This window comes from Onychostruthus taczanowskii, unplaced genomic scaffold (assembly GCF_017590055.1).
Source record: "Onychostruthus taczanowskii isolate IOZ18803 unplaced genomic scaffold, ASM1759005v1 scaffold35, whole genome shotgun sequence".
Taxonomy (NCBI): domain Eukaryota; kingdom Metazoa; phylum Chordata; class Aves; order Passeriformes; family Passeridae; genus Onychostruthus; species Onychostruthus taczanowskii.
In genome coordinates, this window is record NW_024500905.1 from 968,886 (window position 1) to 994,490 (window position 25,605).

General features: G+C 42.1%; 1 protein-coding gene across 5 annotated transcripts in view; it reads left to right on the forward strand.

The window, feature by feature from the left end:
• The first annotated feature begins 18,335 nt into the window (after positions 1-18,335).
• KCNC2 (potassium voltage-gated channel subfamily C member 2) overlaps positions 18,336-25,605 on the forward strand; it is a 98,191-nt gene continuing 90,921 nt past the window's right edge. For all 5 annotated transcript variants that reach the window (XM_041411277.1, XM_041411278.1, XM_041411280.1 and 2 more), the window contains exon 1: positions 18,336-18,968. In XM_041411277.1, coding sequence (XP_041267211.1) covers positions 18,336-18,968 — 633 coding nt within the window. The remainder of the gene's footprint in view (positions 18,969-25,605) is intronic.

The window sequence follows — 25,605 nt, forward strand, 5'->3', positions numbered from 1 at the left end:
CTGAGACAGAATTTGTGTTCATAAGAATTAAAGGGCAGTGCTGGAACGGATGCTGAAATGAGGGACTCTGGTCCCCTGTGGCTGACTAGCATAGTCTAGATGTAATACTTCCTTGTTCTAATAAGTTGTGTGTTTTTATGTCTGGATTGTTTGACTGTGGTCTCAAATGTAACAAGTATTGGAGGGTCTATTCTAAATCCTCAAATGAGAGATCTTGGGGGGTTTTTTGGGGCTGCATAAGTCTGTATGTTTTTTACAGGGAAAAGCAGATTTTGTCAATGTGTATTCTAAGCAAAAATTCTGACTCATTATGATTTTCTTGTTCCCCATTCCTGCTGGAATTTCTCTCACTGGAAAGGTTTTGTTAATTAGTATTCTTGGAACTGGTGATTCTGAGAAGGGCAGGTGATTCTGAGGAGGGGAACTTTAGCTGGTTGTAGAGGGATCTGCTCATTAACGTGTCCACTCAAATAGCTGAAAAATGCCAAGTCACATTTTTGTTAGTTTTTTAAAGAATCATGCTCTATTTAGACTTTTTCACTTAGGAGAATTGTACCAACAGATAAAACTGTAGCTCAATTTAATGAATGAATGTGATTGTGAAATGAGGTATTGACATATTTCTTTATGCAATGTTTAAATTTATTGTGAAGCTTTTAGGAAAATAGTTCCACATTTTCCTATGGAATGGAAGAATTCAAGACAAATAGATGTATCCTAAGTGGGTCTGCTTGTCAGAAGAAGCTGTATAAGTCATATCTACTGCAAATTTATTTTGTTGTTATCATGGAAATCGGGTGCTGTTATAAGAACATAGCTTTGGTAGTCCTGCATTGTTTTTTTTTATCTGAAGACTGATCCCTAACAGGATAATCTAAGATAAATTCTAAAGGTCAAAATTTTCCTGAAAATGAAAGCAATACTGTGTTAATTATGTGAAACCTGCTAGCTATGTAATTTCTATTAACTATAAGGTCATTTACACAGGTCCTGCTTGACCAGCTTGATCTCCTTTTATGATCAAGTGACCTGCCTAGTGGATGAGGGAAAGGCTTTGGGAGTTGTCTACCTGGACTTCAGTAAATCTTTGACACCATTTTCCACAGCATTTTCCTGGAGAGACTGGCTGCTCATGGCTTGGACAGGTGCACTGTTTGCTGGGTAAAAAACTGGCTGGATGGCTGGGTCCAAGAGAGTGGTGGTGAACGGAGCTACATCCAGCTGGTGACCGGTCACTGGTGGTTTTCCCCAGGGCTCAGCAGTGGGGATAGTCCTTTTAATACCTTTATGAGAAGAGAGAATCAAGTGCCCCCTTCGTAAGTTTGCAGACTGTGTGGGAGTATTGATCCACTGGAGGGTAGGAAAGCTCTGCAGAAGGATCTGGGCTGGATCGATGGGCTGAGGTCAGTTCTGTGAGATCCTACACTTGGGCACCAAGGCTGAATGCCAGGTCCTACATTTGGGTCACAACAGCTCCATGCAGCACTACAGGCTGGGGACAGAGATACTGGAAAGTGGCCTGCTGGAAAAGGGCCTGGGGGTGCTGGTTGGCAGCAAACAAACATGAGCCAGCGTGTGCCCAGGTGGCCAAGAAGGTCAGTGGCATCCTGGCCTGTATCAGCCATAGTGTGGCTGACAGGACCAGAGCAGCCACTGTTCCCTTGTACTGGGCACTGGTGAGGCCACACCTCACCAGTTCTGGGTCCCTCACTACGAGAAGGAGCTGGAGCATGTCCAGAGATGGGCAACAGCGCTGATGAAGGGTCTAAAGAATAAGTCATATGAGGGGCAGCTGAGGGAACTCTGGTTGTTTAGCCTGGAGAAAAGGAGGCTCAGAAGAGACCTTACTGCTCTCTATAACCACCTCAAAGGAGGCTGTAGCAGGTGAGGATTGGCCTCTTCTCCCAGGTAACCAGCAACAGGACAAGAAGAAATGGCCTCAAGCTGCAATGAGGGGAGGTTAAGATTACACATCAGGAAAAATTTTCACTGCAAGGGTGATCAAGCATTGGAACAGGCTACACAGAGAGGTGGTGGAGTAACCATCCCTGTAAGTGTTCAATAAATGACTTAGCAGCACATGGTAGTGTTTGGTCAAAGGTTGGACTCAGATCTTGACTGTCTTTTCCAGCCTTACTGATCCTGTGGTCAGTTGTTGCCTCATCAGATGTGATGTCTATGATGAATTTTTAATGTCATTCATAAAAGTCAATCTTATCTGCCCACAGTTTCTCATTGTCTAAACTTCAGATGGTGGCAAAGAATTCAAACCAAATTCTTCCCAAGATTTGCCCACCATGCTTACTGTGAGTAGAAAAACACAATAACTATTCAAACCAAAGTCTGTGGTATCTGATTTTTCATTAAGAGTTGTCTCAATGGCCTGATTAATTGTGTTCTGACTTGCTCTTATTTACTTGTGAACATTTAATGAACCTGAATCCTTTTCTTTAATCAATGCTTTGTAGCTTTAAAACTATCTGGAAGTATCTACTGGGTTTACTGCCTTTAAATGCATTTCAAATAAACTTTCTACATTTGCTATCGTTTTAAGAATTGCCCATGTTTTCCAAATTAGAGTGTGTTCTTAGTTTAAGTGGCGTTCTCAAAGAAGATTCTTCACTGAAACTCACTGCTTAATAAACTAGTTGTCTTCATGCCACCATGATTTACACTTCTGCTAAAAAGATATAGCAATTTGCTGTAGTTGAGAACATCAGAAGTGCATTATGGTGTGAATGTATTTTGTCCTATTAGATGTGCAGTCTCTCAGAGGACAAGTAGAAATTAGCTAAGTGATTTAACTCCTTGTTCTTAAGGTCTGTAGCTACTTCATTAAATGAATATGCACTGACACTGTAAGCTGGAATGTTTAAGAGCACTTTGAAAAATCGAAGCATAGGCACACAAAGAGCAAACCCGCAGTAGCTTCACTTTGTCTGCTAATGGAAACACAGCATTCTCACATCAGGCTTGGCTTTGTTGCTGAGAGGATGCATTTTTACTGATTCACCCTCAAAAACTCACTTCTCTTCCAAGGTGATCAAATTGTGTGCATCTTTGTGTCCAGAAAAACAAAAATATTAAAAATGTGTCAACCACTGCGTGTTTGTAGGGATGTGCTGTTTACTTTTGGAGTTTGGGTTTTTGTTTTTCTGGCCATTGGTTATTTGGTTTTTGGTTATTGGTTATTTTGGTTTTTGTTTGTGCATTTTTTTTTTTTATTGTGTGACGGGTTTTTTGTGTTTTATTTGTTTGTTTTTGTTTCTTTTTGTAGTTTTATTTTTGGTTTGGTTTGGTTTTGAGCATGCTATCTCTACATAGTAAAAAGCCTAGAACTGATTTCTGACGTGTTGAAGAAAACAGGTGAGTTTCTGTGGCAGAAAAAAAGAAGGCAGAAAAATCTTTTTCTTTTCCTTGCTATTACTCTAATAGTTTATCCTTCTTCATACTTAGCAATTCAGAAACTGAGACAATTCAGTACTTGCTTTTCATGTTTTTAACCATCTTGTCTTTGAGAAGCTGAGTAAGAACTACTCTGTTGTAACCATCAGACATCTCCAGTGAGATGTCTACTTAGGCTATTTGTTTCACAGGGGACATTTCAAAATACTAACCAGATTGGAAGGTACTTAGTAAAGAAATGTGGTAAGACATTACTTGCATGATGACTATGAAATATTTTTGTGACTCCTGTACTCTTGTGGTGTCCCTTTTTGACTGTGAGAAACTTGAGACCTTATGTCGATGAAAAATAGCTTTGAAAAAAAAATAGATGTTTATCACAGGTTTCTTAATGTTTATTAGAGCATCTGTTGTGTTTACCTGGAATTTGTAGTATCTGATGACCTCTTTTCTGGGTATTTTTTTCCTCCTCTCTCATGTGTTACATATTGGGTGGAATTAATTGGATATGTGTACTGAAACTTCAGCATCAGTATTTGCTGCCAATGTCAGACTTTAGTGTGTCCAGTCTCTCCAGAGAAGCAGCTCCGAGATAAGAAAAGTAATAGCCATTTCTTTGTGGTTTAATATTTTGCTCCATTTTAATGAAAGATGTTTAATATTTTAACAGCTTTTGCTGGCTTGTGTATGTTTTTGGTTTTTTTTTAACTCCTGTCTTCTGACCTTTTTCTGTAAATTCCACTCCCAGTTTTAGGAGAAAAAAGGAACCTGAAGAATTCTGAAAAAGGAAGGAAAAATGGTTTTTAAGAAGGCGTGCTCTCTAGGTATCTAACTAATGAGAATTCTCCCTCTAGACACTCAACACAGCTTTCAAACTGCCCTTTTGAGTCATCTCAAAGAATCTCTTTGGTGGACTCCTTCCCAGTAGGCAAAAACCTGAGAGGTTCTCCTCTGGGACAGCTGAGGTCAGCAGGCACCAGCACTGTGAGAAGGGCTGCCCTGGTGGGTGGCAGAGGTGGAGCTGCCTTTCTTTGTGGATGCATTCTTCTCCCTCAGCCTTGTTTACTTCTGCCTAGACCTGAGATTATTGGACAATAATGTCATCTTTACCTTATCCCAAGTTCCCTAAGGTTGCTTAACTCACAGTGCAAGTTCCTGTCAGGGGACATTGGGGAGGGGTGGGCTTCAGTGGTCAGAGCTTCTTTTTACATTTTTGCCAGAATGGGCAAAAAGTCCTTCATAACAATGTTGAATCACATCACACATCAGCCGTAACATTCAGTCTCTCACACCCTCTGCCTTGGGCAGGGACACTTTCCACCAGACCAGGCTGCTCAAAGCCCAATCCAGCCTGGCCTTGAACACTCTATCCTCTATTTTTCCACATATTTCTGGTTTATGCCACACCTTATACGAATCTCTCCATTGAGGAAGACTCCATAGCCTCTCTAGCAGTCTGTTCCAGTGCAGTCAACCACAGTCAACCCTAATCGTAGCGGCAGCTTGGGCTTGAGCCTGAGGACCTCAGGAATGTGGGAGGCCCAAATTAGAAAGATGTGAAAGGAGCAATGCTCGTGCTAAGCTGTGCTCCCCTTGGCATGCCTTTTCCAGCCCAGGTATCCCTGGAGCTGTAGGCTTTGTAACTCTGTAAACCCTAGCACTAACCTTAATGGTGGCTGGGGGCTGAGGTGAGATCCTCAGCACCCTGGGTGGCCCAGATGAGGAGTCACAAAACTTGCTTTGGGACGAGCATGCCTTGGGTGATAACTGCTTTACACTGCTGTACACTTCACACAGGGGAACCCCCTTCTGCTATAGTAAAGCACAGGTTAATATCAGTGGAAGCTAAAATAATCAGCTTCGGAGATGTATCTTGAAGGAACATTCCTTTTTCCTTACAACTTGTGTTGAGTAAGTGAACATTTAAGCAGTCCTGTGTCTAATTCTGGGATCCTATGATTTGTCTTGGCATGAATTAAATCCTGCACTCACAGTGGTAAAATTATTCCCCTGAAGTAATTTCTTTTGACAATAGCATTTGCCTTGCAGATGCAGTGATTAACTGCAGGCTTCAGTTGTGAATACTGCAGTTGTTTTCATCTTCTAGACATTCTTGAATTCTCCATTCTCAATGTTTCATGACCAAAGGAAACAGCAACAAAAGTTAAACCAGTGCTTTTATTTTTCCCTTAGAACAATCATTTTTCAAGTGCCTGATGTAGCAGCACAGTTTAAACCAAGATATCCTGCTTTTTACAGGTTTAATGTGCTTTTGAGAGGTATCTGTTCTAGTTATTACTGTTACATAGATCCACATAACCACAGGAAATAGGCACTCCAAAAATTCAGTTATTTATTTATTAAAACCAGTGCAGTTAGAAGGGAATCAGTTGCCAGTGCCAGATAATTAATTTTCCATATTCTTAGTGTTTTAGTGTTTATTTTTTGATACTTTCCCCCTTGTTTAAGACTATGTGATTTCTAAGTTCTTTTTCTAGTTTTATCTTGGTATGCCTCCAAACTTTTCTTTTGGGAGGATCCTTCTTGGAAATTAGCTTCTTCAGTAACAGCCATAATGCTAAAATATGTTCAGAAATAAATCAAAATATGAACTAACATCCAGCAAGAAAATTCTCTGGGGAAAAGGATAGGAGACAGGGCAGATAAAAGCAAATAGTACCTGCAATGGCATTCCTAGTCTTTAATATTTTTTGTTCATTCATTCTTTTGACTTCCCTCTTCCTTCTGGAGCACCAGTCATAAAGCAAAGCTTGCCTTGTAGTATTGGTCCATGTAAATACTCTTCCTTCACATAAAGAAGGACGAGATCTGTCTGGAAGAGATTTTACAAGGTTGTCTACTCCATTATTCTGTATTATCTGAAAAAAAAACCCAGTTGTGCTGCTTCCTCACTTGTGAAGGAGACTCCACCACATTCCCAGGTAATCTGTTCTATTGCTGGTACAAGTTGCCTGCTGATTGACCTGAATATTTCTTGCTATAGTTTAAGCTGATTACAGTTTCTGCTAGCCCGTCCTTCCCTTATGTAACAGCTTTGAAAACTGGTATTACATCCCCTTTGATCTGAAGTCTGCTAAATATGGCTGTTTAGGAAAATTGCATTAACAGGACAGATTGAAGACCATTCTCATTTTTCTTCCATAAGTGCCAATGGGTACTTTGCTTGTGTTGAATTCAATGTTCTACATGAGGCAGAGTGCTCTGGCTAAGGTCTTGCCAGTGAGGTACTTGCATTATAGATCTTACTTTTATATCAGATGTCTTTCCTCCCTCTCTCCTTCCTTTCACAACCTGATTTTATTAAGTCTTGCTGACATTGTGGTTTTAACTCACAAATTTTCTTCTCAAGAACTGATTTTTCTTGTGTCATTTCACTTGAAGTGAAACGGTGAATGCTACCATGCTTTGAGATATGGGGAGATGTTCTTGCTGGAAAATCTGGTGTGAGTGTTTCAGTTTTGTGGGAGCTTTGTGCTTATGTTTTTTTTTCAGGCTCCTAACAGGTTTGCATCAACTTTACCTGACTAGAAGTATTATTTCTCCTTCCCAGGTTAGCTTCATAGGAAACCTGTTAGTGAAATCCACAGCATAAATATGGAATATTTAATGGAAAATAAAGAAGTACTGTACAATTTTATTTTTTTAATCTTTTTTTTTTTTTAAGAGCAGGGGTAAAGGTAAAAGGAAACCAAACCAAAATGTAAGGTGTTTAACAGCAGCTTTTGTCATGCACCGTATGTAAATAGTCTCTTATGCATTTAATACATGTAATATGATTATGTGTGCAGGTATTTATTAGGGTAGGTTTTACCATTGCTTATTTTTGATACCATATGGAAATGGAATCTGTGGAAAATACTTTGTGTCCACTGAAATATCTTTATTAGATATTGAGATGTGTAGTAATCCTTGTTGCAGTCCGATGCACAGAAATGCAGGTACGACGAGCCAAAGGCTGTTTCTCTACAACAATGTTCAAGATGTAGGGTGTCTATTATTTCCTTCTCCTCTCTTTTCTTCTTTTGCTTAAGTTAGGCTGCCTCTAACCAGGTGAAGTGAAAGTTTTTGTTCAGTAAACATAGCGGAGGACTGCTGTTTCCAGGTGAGATTTTTCTTCAGCCCCCTTGTCAACTTGCTACTGTATTAATGTCTGCAGTGCCTTCCTCCTCCTCCCCTGGGAAGTTGCTACCATAAATAATACATAAAACTGTGAACTGCCTTTCACCTTGAAGGAGCAGTCCACAAGGTAGCTTTAGATGCTAGTCAGGATTATGTCAAGATTACTAACTTTTTAGTATTCTTTGCTTAATTGCATTTTTCTCTCACTAAAATGAAAGGAGTACTAAAAACTGCAGCTGTATTAGTTCCAAATAAACACGGACTACAAACTGTTCCTTTGCATTTCAACTTCTTTTTGATAATTTGTTATATTGAATTGTAATCTTGGACTGTAGAGACTATTTGATAGCAGCATGAATGTAGGCTGTGAATTCTTAACATATCTATGAGCAATTTAAAGATAGAAATAAGATGGTTTTTAAAAAAATCAACCCAGAATGAGGACAACATCAGTTTAGATTGAGTTTTAATTGTTGGTTTCTAATATCCATCTTGATAAAAAGTCTTCAGAAGCATCAAACAAGAATTGGCATGGTAGGTGTCAGTTTGGTGATCTAATAAAATGTAAATGGAGGCTGGTGTCATATCTGTGCTTCTGGAAATGCTTTATGTCCACTCTATACCTGCAGCTGATTGCCCTGTCACCAAAACAGGATGATGGAGATGATTTGCCCTTTAGGAGAGATGATGAACCATAGGACTTCTTGCCCGTCTTGAATGCATTTTGCCTAAGGGAAGGGCTGGGTGCCTGTAGGGTGGGAGCTGGCACATGGAACCTCCTAAGAAATTTTAAAAATTAATATTAAAAGCCTAAGCCAAGGAGTTATTAGAACACGTAAATGAACCTGATAAGCAGTAGTCCTTCCCCCCCCCCCCCCCAAGATTAGCATAATATTCATATTAATTATGATACTGCTAGATTTTAAATTAGAGCTTCCTTTTATGGAGGAGGAGTACCAATCTTTTAGTCACAGTAGTGGGAGAAATTTAAAGGTATATTTAAGTCAGCAGCTCTGCTTTCAAAGCATCTCTTTTTGCATTTTTTCTTCTACTCTGCCTCCCCTTTGCTGCTGAATCTCTTTGAGCTGGGACATGCCAGTGACTGTTTCGTTAATGTGCTTTCTAGCTTTGAAGAACCTAAAAGATGTGTCATGGCCTGAGCAAGACACAATGCACACTACTACATTGGGATATAATCCTTGCCTCAGAAAATGTAAAATATGAGTTGGAAAAAATATGAGACCAGGAAGACATGAGGATGGGAGACAGGGAATACTGTTAATGATACAAACAGCTCACTTTTAATGTAATAGCAAGCATCTCAAATTGCATCTTGCTTAACAAGTACCTATGGCAGCAATTTATGGTATGAAAAGACTACTGAAAAGTCATAGCAAATCTTCAACTCTGCATAGTCTAGCAGGAAAACTAAGATAGGTCCCTAGACAGGTAGGGATTAAAAATATTACAAGGATTTTATTTGTTTAGGCAATTTGCAAGTGGATCTTTAGAAGCTATTATTTTTTAGGGAGGGCCTTTGAATCTCCCATGTGATATTTCCTGGCTGCATAGTTTTATAAAAAAAACAATTATTTCATGATATGAGAGTACTTCTTCCATTTTGACAGTCAACATTTGCAAAAAATCTAATAGGGAGGATTTTGTTGGCTTTGTTTGTGTGCTGTTGTGAACCTTGATCTTGAGAAAAAGCAGATGAGAACCTGAGTGGAACACAATGACTGCAAGGGGCTTCCCTGTGCACACCTTGCTAGCAGCTGTCTTGCACATTTAAATGGTTTTCCCAACTACAGCTGATTTACTTCTCTGCCAGTCCTCTTAAAGGCCAAATTGCAAGCTAAGTAGAAGGGTGAAAGTTACAAAACTGGCACCTTAAATTCCCACAAGAAGCTGGTAGGAATTTTGTACCCATGCTGCTGCACATGAGCGGGGATCTTCTAGTGAAAATGTCTTCTTAAAAAGGGATATCAAACTTTCAGAACATTTTAGCCTGTGTGCTTTCAAGTTGTAGGGAAATGGAGGTTTTACAGCAGCCCATTCTCAAGAAAAGGTGTCATGAGAGTTGTGGCAGAGTCTTGGTTATTCTCTGACAGGTGTGTGCTGCTTTAGGGTACCTCTGTTGTGTTGTCATACTCTTTATGTTGTGTGCTTATTCCAAAGAAAAAGCAGAGCCTTCCAGAGCTTTAAGGCATATATCATTCTCTTTTTGAATATGTAAAAGTTTATGGAAATTACCACAGCTATAGTGACCAGCAAAAGTGAAATGGGTATTCACTCTTCCTGGACACAGATGTTAGAGGTTGATCCCCATTTCCCATTTCTATGGACAGATCAGATCAGTCCAGGACCTAACACCTGTCTGTGTTCTGGGTTCCTACTGCAGGAGGTGTGCAGGGCCTCAGATAAGACTGCTTATGCCCTGATGGCCCCATTCCTTCAGTCCAGGCCCATCTCTCCACATCTCCACTCACACCCACGTGCCCAGGACAGATAGGTGGCTGTGGCTGGTGTTTTGTTGGTTGTGTTGTACCTCCTGTCCCAGACCCAGGTAGTGTGCTCAGCAGTATTTGCTGTAACAGCAGCCCCTGAGCCTGCACCTACCCCACCTTGGTCCAAACCAGCTCTTTTTTATTTTTTTTTTTTTCTTTTTAGGAAGGCATACTTCTTCATTGCAGTTCGAAATAAATTGAGAAAAGATTTCAAGGGAATTGAATATTGCTAAAAAGTTTACCAGATCAGCATGGACATGGCATGTTCTGTGACAGCTAAGTGTAACAGTAATTGTGACCAATGTGGTTTTACTCTGTGACTAAGTATATAACCTGACTTGTTCAAAGACATAGAGAAACCTGCAGCTTTACAACCTGGTATTATTTTCCTAATACTAAGAAGGGCTACTAACTCACAGTTAGTTAGGCTGTTTCTGCCAAGGCTTCCCACCTCAGCATGACCTTGCACAGCTCTTTAAGTCTCACTGGCACCTCGTCTCTGAGGAGGAAATGCTGATGATGCTACCTGCAGTGGATCTGGTGATTCCTATCTGGCTCTCCCCCATCTGGTGGGGTAATGGTTCCAGTTTATGGGTCATAGCAGAAATCTGTGGCAGCACCTCTAACTTTGGCAAGCAAGACCAAAGCACAAGCAGAGGAGATGCAGTGTTTATCTCCTGAGAATGCTGTTCTGTTTCCATGGCAGTAGACAGCTCAGTCCAGATTTGGGCAATCTTGTCTGCAAAGCAGCACAAAAAAAAATTAGGAGAGGAAAAACTTGACTGCAGCTGAATGGAGGCAGTCAAAATTAATCAAGCTTGCATGCACTGAGATTGGGTCTGCCATATGAGACTGCAGAAACTAAGAAGAAACCTCCTTGCTTCCCACACTGCTCAGGCATCTGATTTAAAATCTGCCTGCCTCAGTCAGTGATGCTCTGTGGGACACTTCTGTGCCTTGAACTCTTGGAGTTCAGGGCTATTCACTATACGTGAATAGCTATAAAGTATAGCTATTCACATTGAGAAGAAAAAAGTGTTGCAAAACAAAATTATTAAACTTTGAATCAATAGTAGAAAATTATTATTACAAAGTATCTTCTATACACTGATAATCAATTAAATTGCTGCTGCTTCAGGGTTGCCTCAATGATCATCAGTGCTAGCATCTTCAGAAGATGATCTATTAAAGCATATGCCTGCATTCTTGAGGCATTTGTTTATGGTCTCTTCCTAAATATTGATGAAAAGAATGGAGATTGCTAGTCATGGATGGAGGAAGATGATAGATGAGGTTTCCAGTTGAACTTCGGTGAAACACAGAAACTAGGTGTAACAATGCCAGTCACCTGAAAACCTCTGTAGTCCTTATAGTGTGCTTCCATTGCTTTTGGTAGCATGCGAGGGAGGGTGTGCTGACTTCCTCAAATAAATGACTGTCATATATAGATTATGTATCAGATTTGAACTGATTTTAGAAGGTTAGTAAAAGTTAGCATTAACTGAAACATGACTGCTTCCAGAATATTTTATTGAATAGACCTAATCTTTTAAAAACACAGACTAGCTGTTCAATAACTGAATATTAATTAGGTAGGGGATAGAGTGTATGCTGGATGATAGATAATTTAATTTACCAAAATAAAAGTGTAAAGGTCTCTTTTCCAATTTTTTCCCTACAAGTCAAAATATGTCCAAGTCAGTTTGATCACTTCAAAGGCTTAGAAACTAAATATCACTTTAAATTTCTTTACAAGGTTGTTTAGTGGTACATACACAGTCCTCTATAAACTGGCTGTTTCTTAATACAGTCTTCGCCAATGAAATGAAACTGCCAGATGTGTCAGGGCAAAGTGTGTTACAGATGTTTTTATGTTTAGGGTTGTTGTGGTTGTGGTTGGTTTGGGATTTTTTGGTCTTTGTTCTCAAGAGACTTCTAAAATTAGATTATAAGGCACTTCTGTTTGGATAAGTTTAGTTCTTTCAGAGCATGCACTTCTGTAGCTGAAGAAACCTAATTGTCCTGAAATCTAGGTGATTGTTTATTATTTATACTATATGAATGCTTAACACTTGCAACCAGATGAGGCCCTCATTATACCGACACAAAGTTTTATTATTTATGTGTTGCCCAAAAACTTCAGTTAAAATTAATGAGAGGGATAAAAAATAGAAAATCACAGAAATTTTAGAGTAGAATTTCCCAAAATTTTCATTACACTGCCAGGAAACAGAAACTCCTCCAAGCTCGTGGAGGCTACCTTGGCTCTGCTGGCCATGTTGTAAGACAAGATACATGGCTTTGGCATTTCCCCATTTTCCATCTCTCTGCGTTCTCCAAAAAGAAACTGAAAACTTTATTCCTTTTGAATGAGGAAAGCTTGTACCCAAGAGCTGTTGGAGGTAGTGCACTCATTTTCCTGTCTCTTGGGTCTCTGTATGCTTGATGAGGACATTCCAAAACCCGTTTCTTTCAGTCTCTTTAAGTACTAAGAGCACCTGGAAGAAGCTCAGTCCATGTATTTACACTTGAACTGAGGAGTAAATGGCTGTGGAGGAGCTCAGTACTGCTCTCACTGCCTAATGAGTCTTTACAAAGACACTGTCTTGCTGAGAGGTGCCAGGCCCTTAGAAGTGGCTTCATGTGCTGGCTAGTTACGAATGAGAAAAACACATCACTGACCTTTCCCTGAAATCGAAGGAAATTTTCAGGATAGATAAAAAATTAATTTCAACTATTTTAGCACTGGACATTAAAAAGTGTAAGTGTGGACAGAGCCTGAGGCAATATCTCCTTTTATAAGCAGAATGTAATATCCTAAAGCTCTTGAGAAAATCTGCATCCCACAAATGTGAATCAGCACTGACAAAGGCACTTGAATCACAGCAGAAACAGGTGAGTAATCTTGCCTTCCACCATCTTGCATTGCTAATACCTCTGGCATTAGTACTGGGGGGGCAAAGGACACCCTAGGGTCATGAAGGAAAAAGGCAGTGACTTGAAGATTCTGGTGAGGTTGACACTGGACAAAGGCCATGCTATTTACCCTGATCTAAAGGAACAGTGGAATGGTGACAGTTTCTAAGGGAGAGTTTCACCAGGTGAGAGCAGGTACCTGTGAGAACAGGTACCTTGGATCTGAACGCCTATGAGCCTGGAGGAGGCGATCTATTGGAAAAGCTGCACTTGCCTATGTGTGTTCTTGTAGCATCCCAGGCAAAACAATCCTGAGGCAGAGGATTTTCACCCTTGAACACACCAACCTCTGCCTTTCTTTTGAAGAGAGAAGCCCAAAGCTATTTTTAATGTACATACATTTTAGAATTCCATCCCCACCACTAGGGAAGGCAAAGATTTAACCATATAGCCTGGATCATACTGGGAATTCCTAATTAGGCAATGCAATTAGTGCTCACCTGTACTTTTTTCTATTGTGTCATCAACTCTTCTCAGGAGACCCCAGTCTTGTGTTCACTATTTTTAATTTCCTCAATAAGTGTAATATACAATAACTTTTGCCAGGTTTTCCTTTTTTAATGAGAGATACCACATTCCCCAGAATTTCACAGGGAGCTGAAATTTAGGAGAAAGCATATGAAGCACACCTGTCTGTATAAAGCCTCTCATATGGAGAGATCCTGTGTGCTAGTGTGGGACTAAGAGTAGGCTGACTTCATCACAGCTTTCGCATTTTGTACGTCTGTCTTGTCCAATCTTATTTTTATTCATATTTTTCTGCAATAAGACATTTTTCAATAATTCTATGTTATTGATCAAACCAAGCTTATATCTCAACTGCCTTAAAAAATGCAATCCAGCACTGGAATTTAAAAATAATGACATCTTTCTGCTAGCTTTATTTTGAGCTTCGTCCAACTTAACTATGCCATGTCTCCTTACAGTTCTATTTCAGAGATATTTATTTAATCTATTAATTCAGGGTTTTTTGCAATTCCAGAGTAAGATTCTGACTAATCATCAGTGTACTTCAGTATAATGTGGCTGCCATGTTCTGCAAGATGTGGAACGAATTAGTACATGTAATTGTAATTAGTAGAAATGATTATAAAAAATAATGGAAAATAACAAAATACAATAAAAAACAAGTAGAGGCTTAATAAAATGTTAATGACAATGGATAATTAAAATAATTAATTTACTTAATTATTTATATAAATTGATATAAATAGATAATATTTTATCCTTGCACTGTCTTCAGTTATAATTTTCTATTATAAAATTGATTATTTTTTGTTTACCACTTCAACACCATATGAACAATATTAAATAGTGATCTGCACTAGAAAAACTTGGTGGCTTCAACCCTCCAAGTCCTCCTCAGGATGGCAGATGTTGTCTGGCCAGGTTCTCCTTCCCAGGGACCCACTAGTTAACAGGGACAGACCTCCTCCAGAAGGTGATTCAGAGAATGACTTTAGCTGAGGTACACTGCACTTTTCCTCAAATTTGCTTTTCTTTTGCGCAAGTCCCTACTTCCATTTACTCCTGTTGTTAGACAGCTGGTAACCCAATGAGTTAGTTTGCATTGCAGTACTCAAGCTTGCACAAAGAATGATTGCTCCTAGTAAATGAAATGCTCATTTGCCCTGGTTTTCTCACAGTGATCATTGTATCTAATTTTATTGCTTTGCTGGTGAAAACCGTAGCATAGGACCTTTCCCTTTGTAAATGAATTATTAGCCAGCAGGAAAAATCAGTTGTGCATTGCTCAGGATCACTCAGCTCCTCAAATAAGGCCCCAAATTTTGAGCTACAGAAATGTTTTCACTTGTCTTTTAAATGAGTATGTTTGAGCATGTATGTAAATAGTTTTTGGGTTTTGGGATTTCTTTTTTCTCCTTTGCAGACATATTTCATGGTAAGGCTCACTCAGCAGAAGCATTTCTCTCTCTTACATATGTCTCATGCTTTCACTCTTACTGGAAGCAGTGAGGAGTGCAAAAATTCAGGTCAGACTCTTGTAAGGAGGAAATTAATTCAAAAATGCCACTATGTCTATGTAAGATATTGTGATTCAAGAAAATTTCAGCTCTGGAAAGTCAACATCTAACATAATTTCATCCTTCATTGAGAAGTCTGCCACATGATGAAATTACAAGGAAGAATGACACACAGAGAAATTAACAGCATTATATTTAGTAACAGGCAAGTTGTAGAATGTGAATTTTTTTAATATGACTGAAGGACTATTTTATTCCGGAAGAGACCATTCCTTTTCTTACCAATTAGAAAAATTCTTTCTGTTGCTTATTTCTACCATGCAATAAAACCCCCTACGTGCTTCATAAGTCTGAAGTCTCAACCGGTTGCTCATAATAAATGCCTTTTTCATGGCAATGGCATTACAGGAATGACTGTAAAGATTTTGTTTATGAGATGCCATCCTTGTTAGTCTCAGGTTTCTTAGGATTTTGGGTGGGTTGTGAGGGATTTTTTGGGGGGGTGGTTAGCAGGGCTGGGTTTGGGGGGTTTGTTGATTTGGTTATTGTTGGGACTTTTGCTTTTTGTTTTCTGTGCTGGTTTTTTTTTTGCTTTTTGTTTTTTTTGTTTTTTTTTTTTTTTTTTTTTTGGAGGGGTAATCTTCTTAACTTGGGCACAGATGCGGGACTTGAGCAGATGTTGACAGTTCAGAAGGAAGTCCTGGTACTCTGTGATGATACAGTTTGTGTAGTGTTTTGGCAGCTACTGCCACCCTATGGTTTTCCATAATGGATGAATGCTGCAGAGCTTTAATGTATTGCATTTCTCCAAAAACCTCTTATAGGTCAGAGAGAAGACAATGAATATTCCTTTTGTCTTACTCACTCCTTCTCTGTCCCCTTTTCAGAAAAATCCTAACTACAAAGAAAATCAAGGATGGCACGAGAGGCCATAGGTGGCATTAGGATAGTAGAATCTTTTCCACTGCATTTACAACTATGTAATTGAATATTAACTTTGGTTCCAAGGATTTTCACTAACTGATTACATCTGCTTTGGCAGGATAGATTTTACTCCTTTTTTTTTTTAGGAACTTCAAAACGTACATCTGGAGAAAGCTTCCAAAACCCATTTCTTAAAGTTGCTGCTGCATTGGGAGCCTGTGTTTACATCATGGATGCCACATATAGACAGATCTGGGTTAAAGCAATCTGGTCTAAGCAGAGTGTCCTCAGAGCATTGCTTCCAGCACAGCTTTGCCCTCCAGACGCCAGCAAGTGCCCAGCCGAAGGCTCTGATGCGGAAAGAGGATGTTTCAGATACCATTATTCCACTCATTGCCCTCCTTCAGGCCAGGGAATACCCTTTGCGTGGAGGAACTTTTTTTTTTCTTTTGAGAAAGCGGGAAGAGGGATCACTTCTCATGTTGTTTATCTTCTCTTTGGGACTGGAAGCTTCTTTCCCTTTGACCAACTCAGATGAAACCAGGCAGCAGTGTAGGCTGTAGAAAACAACTCAGCTGGCTTGGAGGCAGAGATCTGGGACTCTCTCATATATTACAGTGCACGGGCACTGGTTTTCCCCATATTATTGGGGACTCTCAAGTTCCATCCCCTCTGCCACACCCAACCTCACACCTATGCAGCGCACGAAGTCTGAAGTGCACCCACTGCTCTTTATTTTTCTTAGCCGACATGGAAACTGGATGCCCTCTCCTTAAGCCAGATCCCCAAACCGAGCTGCCGGCCGGCGCAAGAGCTGGCTCTGGGGCTCCCCCGAGTCGGGGGTTCCCCCAAACCCCGCCGCTGCCGCGGTGCCCCGGCTCCTCGCCTTCCCTTCCCCGCCCGCCGGGGCTCTGCGGGCGCTCCGTGACCCTCGCCTGGGCGCCGAGCAGCTCCTCTCCGCAGCCACCTGTAGCTACGGCTGATTTTTCTGCATTTCTCCGAAAAAGAGCTATTCTCAGCCCGGCTCCCTTCCCGCGTGTTTTACTTAAGTGAACCAAGTGTCCATGCATCAGGAGCGGAGGTGGTGTCTTTTTCGGAAAGATGCAGCGCCTGTTTTTCCTGTCGCCTCCCCGCGCCCCCCAGGCTGGTAGCGCGGGACCGGAGGGGTGTATAGGGCTGGCTCGGCGGCCCCTGCCCCCGCCCCGGGGCGGAGCTGCGGCCCCAAATGAGGTACGATTTCACCTTGGGGGTTCGTCTTCCTGGAGCACCGCTGGAATTACGGCCGTGCCCGTCCCCGCTCATGGCTCTGCGCTCCGCCGGTGGTCCCCGCTCCCAGCCCCGACGTGGAACGGCCGCATCCCTCCTGTAAAATGAGGAGAGCGGGATCTCCGCGCGGGCGGCGGGAGCCGCTGTTACGCCTGTCGGAGTTGAGCATGGAGGGAGGTGAAACAGCCACCTGAAGGCGGAGAAACACCCGAAGCGACAACAAGTAGTCTCGCCAGGCAGGGCGGCACGGAGCGCGGCTGGGGCCGGAGCCCGCCCGGGAGCAGAAGCCGCTGTCGCTTCTCCGGCAAAGGTAGCGGCGGGGCGGCGGGAGGGAGCGCGGGGCTGGCGGGGAGCGGGAGGCACCCGCGGCGGCGCTGATCCCACCTGCCCTTCCGCGAGATGCGCGCTCGCCTTCCTGATTTGTCTGAGAAAGTAGAGAGCCGAGCTCCACACAGATAGCTTTTCCTAGAGTATGACTGCTGCCTGCGCTGGTGGGGTGCTCTGTATTTCTTCCCAAAAAGCAACCCTTTCCTCCCTGCCACAGTGGGGGTGGGGAGGAAGAGAAAAAATATCGAAGCCTTCTTTTTTTTCCCCCTCGTTAAGCTGTTAGGACAATAAAAGATAGATGCCCATTAAATAATTAACCGTACACTTTATGTTCCATCAGCTCGGTTCACACAGCTCCGCGAAGGAGAAGGGGGTGGGGACGGTGGAGGATCCATACGGGGTCGAAGCGGCAGCAGTGCCATTTCGGTAGCCTGCTTCCAGGGGAAGCGGGAGACAGCCCGGAGCTGTGCCCGGAGCGGGCAGGCGGCACAGCCCTTTGCGGAGGAGCGTGCGGAGCTGGCCGGCGGTGCGTGGCGGGGCGGGCCGGGAGGGCTCTCCCCGGAGTGCGGGTCCGCGGGAGATCTTGGGAGGGGTCCGGGACAGGCCGTGACCGCGGGGAACGGTCCTCCTACGGTGGTGCTTGTGGGGATTCTCCTCGATGTCTTCTGTTTGCGTTTAAGGCAGAAGCTCGTTCCCCACGGACCTCCCGGCGACCGGCTGCCCCCCGCCCAGCGACCGGCGCGCCCCCCTCCCGATCCCCGCCGCCGCCTCCCGCGCTCTCCCCAGTCATGTCCCACCCGGAGCGATGGGGAAGCTCGAGGACAACGAGAGGGTGATCCTCAACGTGGGGGGCACGCGGCACGAGACCTACCGCAGCACCCTGAAGACCCTGCCGGGGACCCGCCTGGCTCTGCTCGCCTGCGAGTCCCAGAGCGAGTCCCCGGGCGGCGAGGAGCCGCCGCCGCCCCCCAACCCGCCGCCGCCTCCTGCGGGCGGCTGCCCCGAGCCCGGCAGCGGCTGCAGCCCCCGGGGCAGCGGCGGCGCCAGCGAGTTTTTCTTCGACCGGCACCCGGGGGTCTTCGCCTATGTACTCAACTACTACCGCACCGGCAAGCTGCACTGCCCCGCCGACGTCTGCGGGCCGCTCTTCGAGGAGGAGCTGGCCTTTTGGGGCATCGACGAGACCGACGTGGAGCCCTGCTGCTGGATGACCTACCGCCAGCACCGCGACGCCGAGGAGGCCCTCGACATCTTCGAGGCACCCGACCTGCTGACGGGCGAGCCGCCCCCCGACGGCGACGACGACGACTTGGCCGCCAAGAGACTGGGCATCGAGGACGTGGGGGCGGCCGCCGAGGGCAAGGGCGGGCGCTGGCGGCGGCTGCAGCCCCGTGTCTGGGCGCTCTTCGAGGACCCTTACTCCTCCCGTGCCGCCAGGGTAAGCGCCGCCGGCCGGCGCTCCCAGCGGGCGCTTGGGACGCCGAGGGGCTGCTGGGGCCCCCGAGCGGGAGCCGGCATCACGGGGAAGCAAGTCCCGCTTGGGGTGTGCCTGAAGAAGTGATGCTTTGGTGGGCCACTGCAAGGGGCGACATCGGTCCACGGGGGGTGGCGGGTGCTTGTCCCCTGCACATCTGCAGGCAATGCCAGGCAGCACGGGGGTCCCGCTGCCATCCTTCCCGTGGGAGTGTACGGGGGTGAGGTGGGAGTTGTGCCCCGAAAAGCCTGCAAGGGAGCCATAATCACCCCCTGGACTGTGTGTGGAGGGGGTGACTCACTGGTGGACCTCTTTGTGTGTGGGTGTGAGCAGGAACAGCCCCAAGGCACCCTCATACTCCCTGAGCACCTGCATGAATGTGTATTTGGGGCCAGGGCAGCTGGTCTGAGGTCTCAGGTTTGGGGTCAGGTGGTGACAGTGACACAGAAGAGCGACCTCAGTCCGTTCTGGGCTTTGCTCTGTCTGCACTGGTAGGTGATCCCTGTTCAACAAAGTAAATGTGACAGGGGGTCACCCTGGCTCATCCTCCGTTGATTTCTCAGGGTGACCCTGGCTGGCTCATTGACTGAGGGACTGGGGACAAGACAGTAAGTTATCAGACCGACTTCCTTTTACTTACATAGGGATTTTAGGTTTTTATGCTCACTACTTTATACTTTGATGAGTTGGATTTTAGTTCTGTTTTTTCATTGCAGTTGTCAGTGGTGATGAGGGTTTGCTTTCTAACTCAGGGCTTTGGAGCAAACAAATGGTTGTAATTCCTTTGAGAGAAATATGCAGTGGTGTCTCTAATTTAACCAGAACAGCAACCACCAGCAATTCCTCCCTGCAATACAAGACAAAGGACTTGTAACAGGAAATGCTTGATTATAAAATGGCAATAAGTATTTTGTGGCATCTTTATCAGGATTTCCACAAAGTATTCAGAGCTGAACTTCATTCTGCAGAAAGTGAGGTTATGGTGGGTGTAATCTCCTAATCAGTTCCACTGATTCTGCTGGCAGTCTCACAGATGTGCACTTAAGTGTATAGTTTAGTGACTTCTGGGATTGTACCCCATGGCATGATGCAGTTTCTGCCCGCTCACCCTATGAGCTTATTGAAGTAAGTTAAACAGAAAGTAAAACATACAAAATGAAGTAAATCACACTTATTACTGTCACTTACTGAGTGCCAACATTGTTTATGTTTTTGAAGGTTGCCTACCAGTATGTTTTCCCTCAACACCTGGCTCCAGTTGATTCTTAAAGTATGTTTTTAATAAAGAATGGGTTCTGAAGAAAAGCTACCAGAAGTGTCTATCTTTGCTCCTCAGTGACATACCCGCATCTCGCATCTCAGCTGTTGGGATCCTAAAGGAAATTTGGCTGTCAGTTACCTGACAGACTGTAGTGTGTGTGGTGATTGCCCTGCAGGTTTTCTTTCCCTGACTGTCTTGTGGAAAGTTGCTGACAGTGTCAAAACTGCAGCTTTTATGACAGAGAATCTTCATGCTCAACTTTGCTGGGGAACTGAGGAGTACTGAGTAAATGTTAAATGGAAGATACCAGGAGAAGTAGGAAGGTAGGCATGCTGTTGTGCCTTGGAGTTGAAGTTGGATTTTCAGTCCAGTCTTTGACAGAAGCTGTAGGCACTTGCATTGCAAATTTTCCATCTGTACTGGGTCATCCTGAACCATTAGTGGCTTGGGTGAAGATATTTCAAGTTTGCAAAATGAATACTGTAATTAACACTGTAGTAGGAAATTGCAGCATGGCAATATTAATCTCTTAGAAGATAGAGTATTTACCTTTTAATAACTTAACTGGTTTTAAAGACTTTATTCTGATTTCAAACCCAGGCAGCCAGAATAAGGCAGTGTCTAAATCTGTATTTTCATTTTCTGAAGAGCTATACTTGATCTTTCAGGTAGGGAGGCAACTTCAAGAATTTCTGGTGAGTTTTAAAGCATTAAAGTGAATTTGTATTTAAGGAGTCGCATGCACTGAGTAAGCACTCTTGAACACAGTAATTTAAGGTGATGGTAGCCTTAGTTTGGAACCGAGACATTATGTTTTTCCACACCTGAAACAAGAACCCTTATTTTCTCAGTATTCTGGCAAATGCACTCTTGTTTTATGACGATGACTAACTCTAAAAACATTTGAGTGAAATGAAGACAAAACTCTGCGAACATCAGTCTTTGCCTCACAGTGTTAGTTACTGACTCATACACCGAGATTATGGTGGGGCTGCTTAGTGATAAACTTTCCTAAGAACTGTGGTAATTATTTTCTTATAGCATTACTGATTTAGGTTCACTAGTGTCTTTTTTGGGAATTATGATGCTGATAAAAATGGGATATTTTCTGTTAATGAAATGGTACTTAATATCTGTGATTTTCTTTATTTGAAACTGTGATCTCTAAAAATAGAAATTTATAGAAATTCAAATATAAGTTGCCATGGTAACCTCTTTGGGGATAGTGCACATACAAGATTATTCTAGCAAGACCATTCAGTGATGTTATATAAATAGTGGAACTAGTTTGTTGACAAGAAGGTTTACTTTAGCTGAGATTCTAAAAAATGCAACTTTTCGTACATGCAATTTGATAGTCAGATAGCGACATCTACTAAACATGGGGCTTCTAAATATGAAATATAGTCCATGTATATTTGATTGCTTTGAAATCTGCAACACTTCCCTTTGTTTCCCAAGTTCAGGAGTTAGGTCTGAATGTCATTTCTGTCTTCATATTACCATTTTGGATTTCATAGACCGTGAAATGAAATTAAAGAGTGCAGCCGTACTCCTTTCACTCCACGCATAATAGAATGATCATTCACAAAAGGCTGTTTGACACAATGCTGTTAATGTAGATATGGAAATCTACTGGCATAAGGTGCTGTCATAGGAGGAGGAGCGCTGGGCGACTGAATCTTTGTGCATTGGTTTAAACCTCTCTGAAACAGACACCTAATTCTTATCTGACTAAAACCTGTGCGCTGTTTTGTTGGTTAATGTCTGTAAGTGATTTTGGTGTCCAGTGGCTCCTAAGTGCCAGGTATTTGTTTGCTTTAGTAAAGTGCAAAAATAGATCTAAGTAGTTTGTAAGAAAGCACAAGAGGCAATATTAAGTGCTGAGTTCAAAAAGTGTCTGCAGATGTCCAGCAGGACCTGGAATGCCAGTGCTCATCCCAGATATCATATTTCAAAGTAATTACCTCTAAAGCCTTTTTACTTTTGAACAATAGTTGAAAAATGATGCTGTTTAAAGAAGTAATTAGTATTTGTCATTGATTTTTCCTAAGGATTATGGATTACTCCTGTACTGAGTGCAGGAATGCAAAAATGACCCTGAAATTCATCAAGTCCATAGCTATATATCCTTAATGTTTTGGGAAGACTGTAAATTTGTTCGTGAGTAAGGGGCACCACCTGCCACGTGGGGTAGTTAAGCAGTGCAGGAGTCAGCATGGCCCAGGACACTTGAGCTGGCACTGCTGTTTGTAGCAGCTGAAGGCAACTTACACAGCCCCTTTGCTATGGTTTTTATCTCTAGGAAAGATCATCATTACTTGGTTTACAAGGAAATATAAATCCTAATTAGCAGGTATTTGTCAAGTTTGCTGTAAGTAAATATTCACTGCAATGCAAATAAACCTTGCACAAAATGCAAACTGCACAAAAACCTTGCAGTCGAGGCATCAAGATACATCCTGCAAGTATTCTTAAAAATACTGATGCTGCTTCATAGTGATATGGGGAGCTGTATTTGAGCAGTGGGTAATATTTTTGGAGGGAAAAAAATATCACTCCCCTCTACTGCTTTATATGATGTTAAATTGTCAGAGATTCCTTTCAGTGACCCGTTGCATCTAGCTTTGGGCATTCAGTGAGGTAAAGAATCAGCTGAAATGAGTGGGATGGGAGAGGGGAAAAATATGATTTTATAGATTCCCTCGAGAGGCTAAAGATGCAGAAATTATGTTGGAGAGCATTCTTAACAAAGATAACTTAGGTCTTTATTTGGTGGCTTGCTTATGTTTTCTCCAGGTACCTAGATATCTGTTTTGATACCTGTCAAGAAAGCCTTGATTTAGGAAGCCTGTCATGTACTACGGTGAATGACTGAAGTGAGTTATATTTTTAGGGCTTTGCCTGTTCTGATGCAAGACAGGTTTTATTTTTGGTGGAAATAACACTGCTGCATCAGTCTGAAATACTGTGAATGGAGTGGTGGAGGTACATTGATGTCAGAATATATGTTTGTAGATTAATAGTGAATAGCAAAGGTTAGCTTTCTTAACTGATAGGAAGCCCTTTAACACATAAATGTAAATCTTTACTCTGTCTTTTATTCAACAAGGAAAGCAGGCATACTTCAGATTTTACCATTCAATTATTAGTTAGGCAGACATCTGTGTGAAAACGGCACAAAGAAAATAGTTAAGGTTGATGCTTCAAAGAGGGTATTCCTTTTGTTGGTAATCAAAGCACTGGATTTAATTATATGTGAGAAATAGTCAATTACATTGAATTAGTGAGAAGCAGTCATTCTGCTTGAAGCATTTATGCCATGGGAGGTGTCTTTTTTAAAGACACACCAAGATGTGTTTCTAATGACAAAAGTCATAGTGCATAACTATTACAGATATTCATACACTCTGTAGCTTCATGCATACATGGGCTGCCTAAATCGCATTGTAAGTAATTTTTATTAATTTACTTCTGGCATGCTGGCTTATAAAGGTCCTTATTGGAAATTCTAGCTTAATACATGATGTATAATCAACTAGCTTGATCTACCTTAAGTGTAGATGGTTTCTGATGGTACTGACATCAGTGAGGTAAAATCAGCAAGATTTCTTCCTTCCTAACTTCTGCCTCTTCCTCTACAGCTGTTCTGCCTGATGCTGCTAGTGTTTCCATGGAAACAAGCCAGCTCTTCGCTTCCTCTTCCCATTAAAAACAGCCTTCTCACTGTCACTTATTCATCTGGGAAAAGGATTTTGTCATGGCTCTGACATAAATGACCCAGAGATGATCTGCCCTATCATTTCAGAAATAGATGCTATTAGGTATGTGCATGTGCATACAGCCAGATTGTCCTTCAGTGGCTCTAAAATAATTTGGTTAATGGACTTAGGTTGAATTTGCTTTGGTGTAACTGGAAGTGGAAATCAGCTAATTAGACACAGCTAAATATAGTAACAGTGTGAGAAATATTTCAAATTGAGAAATCTGGCAGACAATGTTCTCTTTTTTATGTAGTTAATATAGAATGTAGTATTTGTCATGTTTGTTTACAGTGATAAAATTCTTAAATGCTTTACTTTGAGGATGAGAATTTATTCTCAAACTGATTAAGATGGTGGTGGGAGGAATAGCTCACAACTTGGGATGAATATTGTATAGGTTTCAGTGCTACTGTCAGATGAGGAATCACGTTATCATGCACATCATGTGATGCAGTCAGAATACGAAATAAGTGATGCAAGAAAACTGGTATCTTCAAGGTCCATTTATTCTTAAGTGTTTGGTATTTAGTCCAAAGTACATATATCAATCAATACCCTGTGAAGAAATCAGCATTTCTTCTTTATTTGGTGAATTTGTGTTAAGCCATAACCAAAAAAGTTCAGAACTCAGACAAATTCCATATCCTGGATTAATATCCTTCACTGCAGGGACTTTAATATACTATAGGAGAAGTTGGTGCAAAATTTGCCTATCCTTCTCTCCCTTAGTGATCATTGGCAGAACGTGATATTTCTCTTCTTATGAAGGTGCCTTGCAGCTGGGGTACAAGAATAAGAGAAGAGGAAAGGCTCCCTCTATAAATAATGTTTTAATAATCTCTTATAAAAGTTATTTCCAGTAGTTTTAAGATGGAAGAAACAAGTTCTTCTCATGATTAAGTGCTGTTTCAGCGCTGTTTGTTTTTCCGGAGATAGTTCCTGCTCGTCCTGTGATTCAGATTCGTGGCTCATCTTAGGGAAGGAAAGTTTCCTTCAGCCATGACTGGAAGGAGAGGGTTTATGCTCTCTATATTTAGCACCCAATGGAGGTAGTTTGTTAACTTTTAATTCTCTTTACTAAACTTTTCTTTAGACCTCACTTCTGTTAGCGTGGTTGACATAAGCGTTCCGATTCAGTGTAAAAAGTTGTGGGGATTTCTGCAGGTTTTTTTTTTTTTTTTTGATATTGTGAGTAAATTAGTTAGGCAAATAAAATATGGGTGTAGTAATATTCAGAATATCAAGTTATCAAGCTATCAGCTGTCAGTCTACTTAGTGTATTTCTTGTAGTTATACAGTTCCTTTACATACTCCTTTTCTTTCACAAGCACTTTTCCAGTATAAATCAGTAATTGCATAGGAATAAAAATTTTATTTTAAAGAAATTCTAAGCAAGGCTATTCAATGATTTTATGCAGTGAGGAAATAGGGGAGCTATGTTCAGTCTTACGTGTGCTCTAACTTCCAAAGAGCTTTCTCCCTGACGCGAGGGCTGAAACATGAGGATATTTCACACGTCAGAAATAATTTCTTCTGGTGAACGAAATATTCAGCTGGGGTAATGTGCAAGGACATA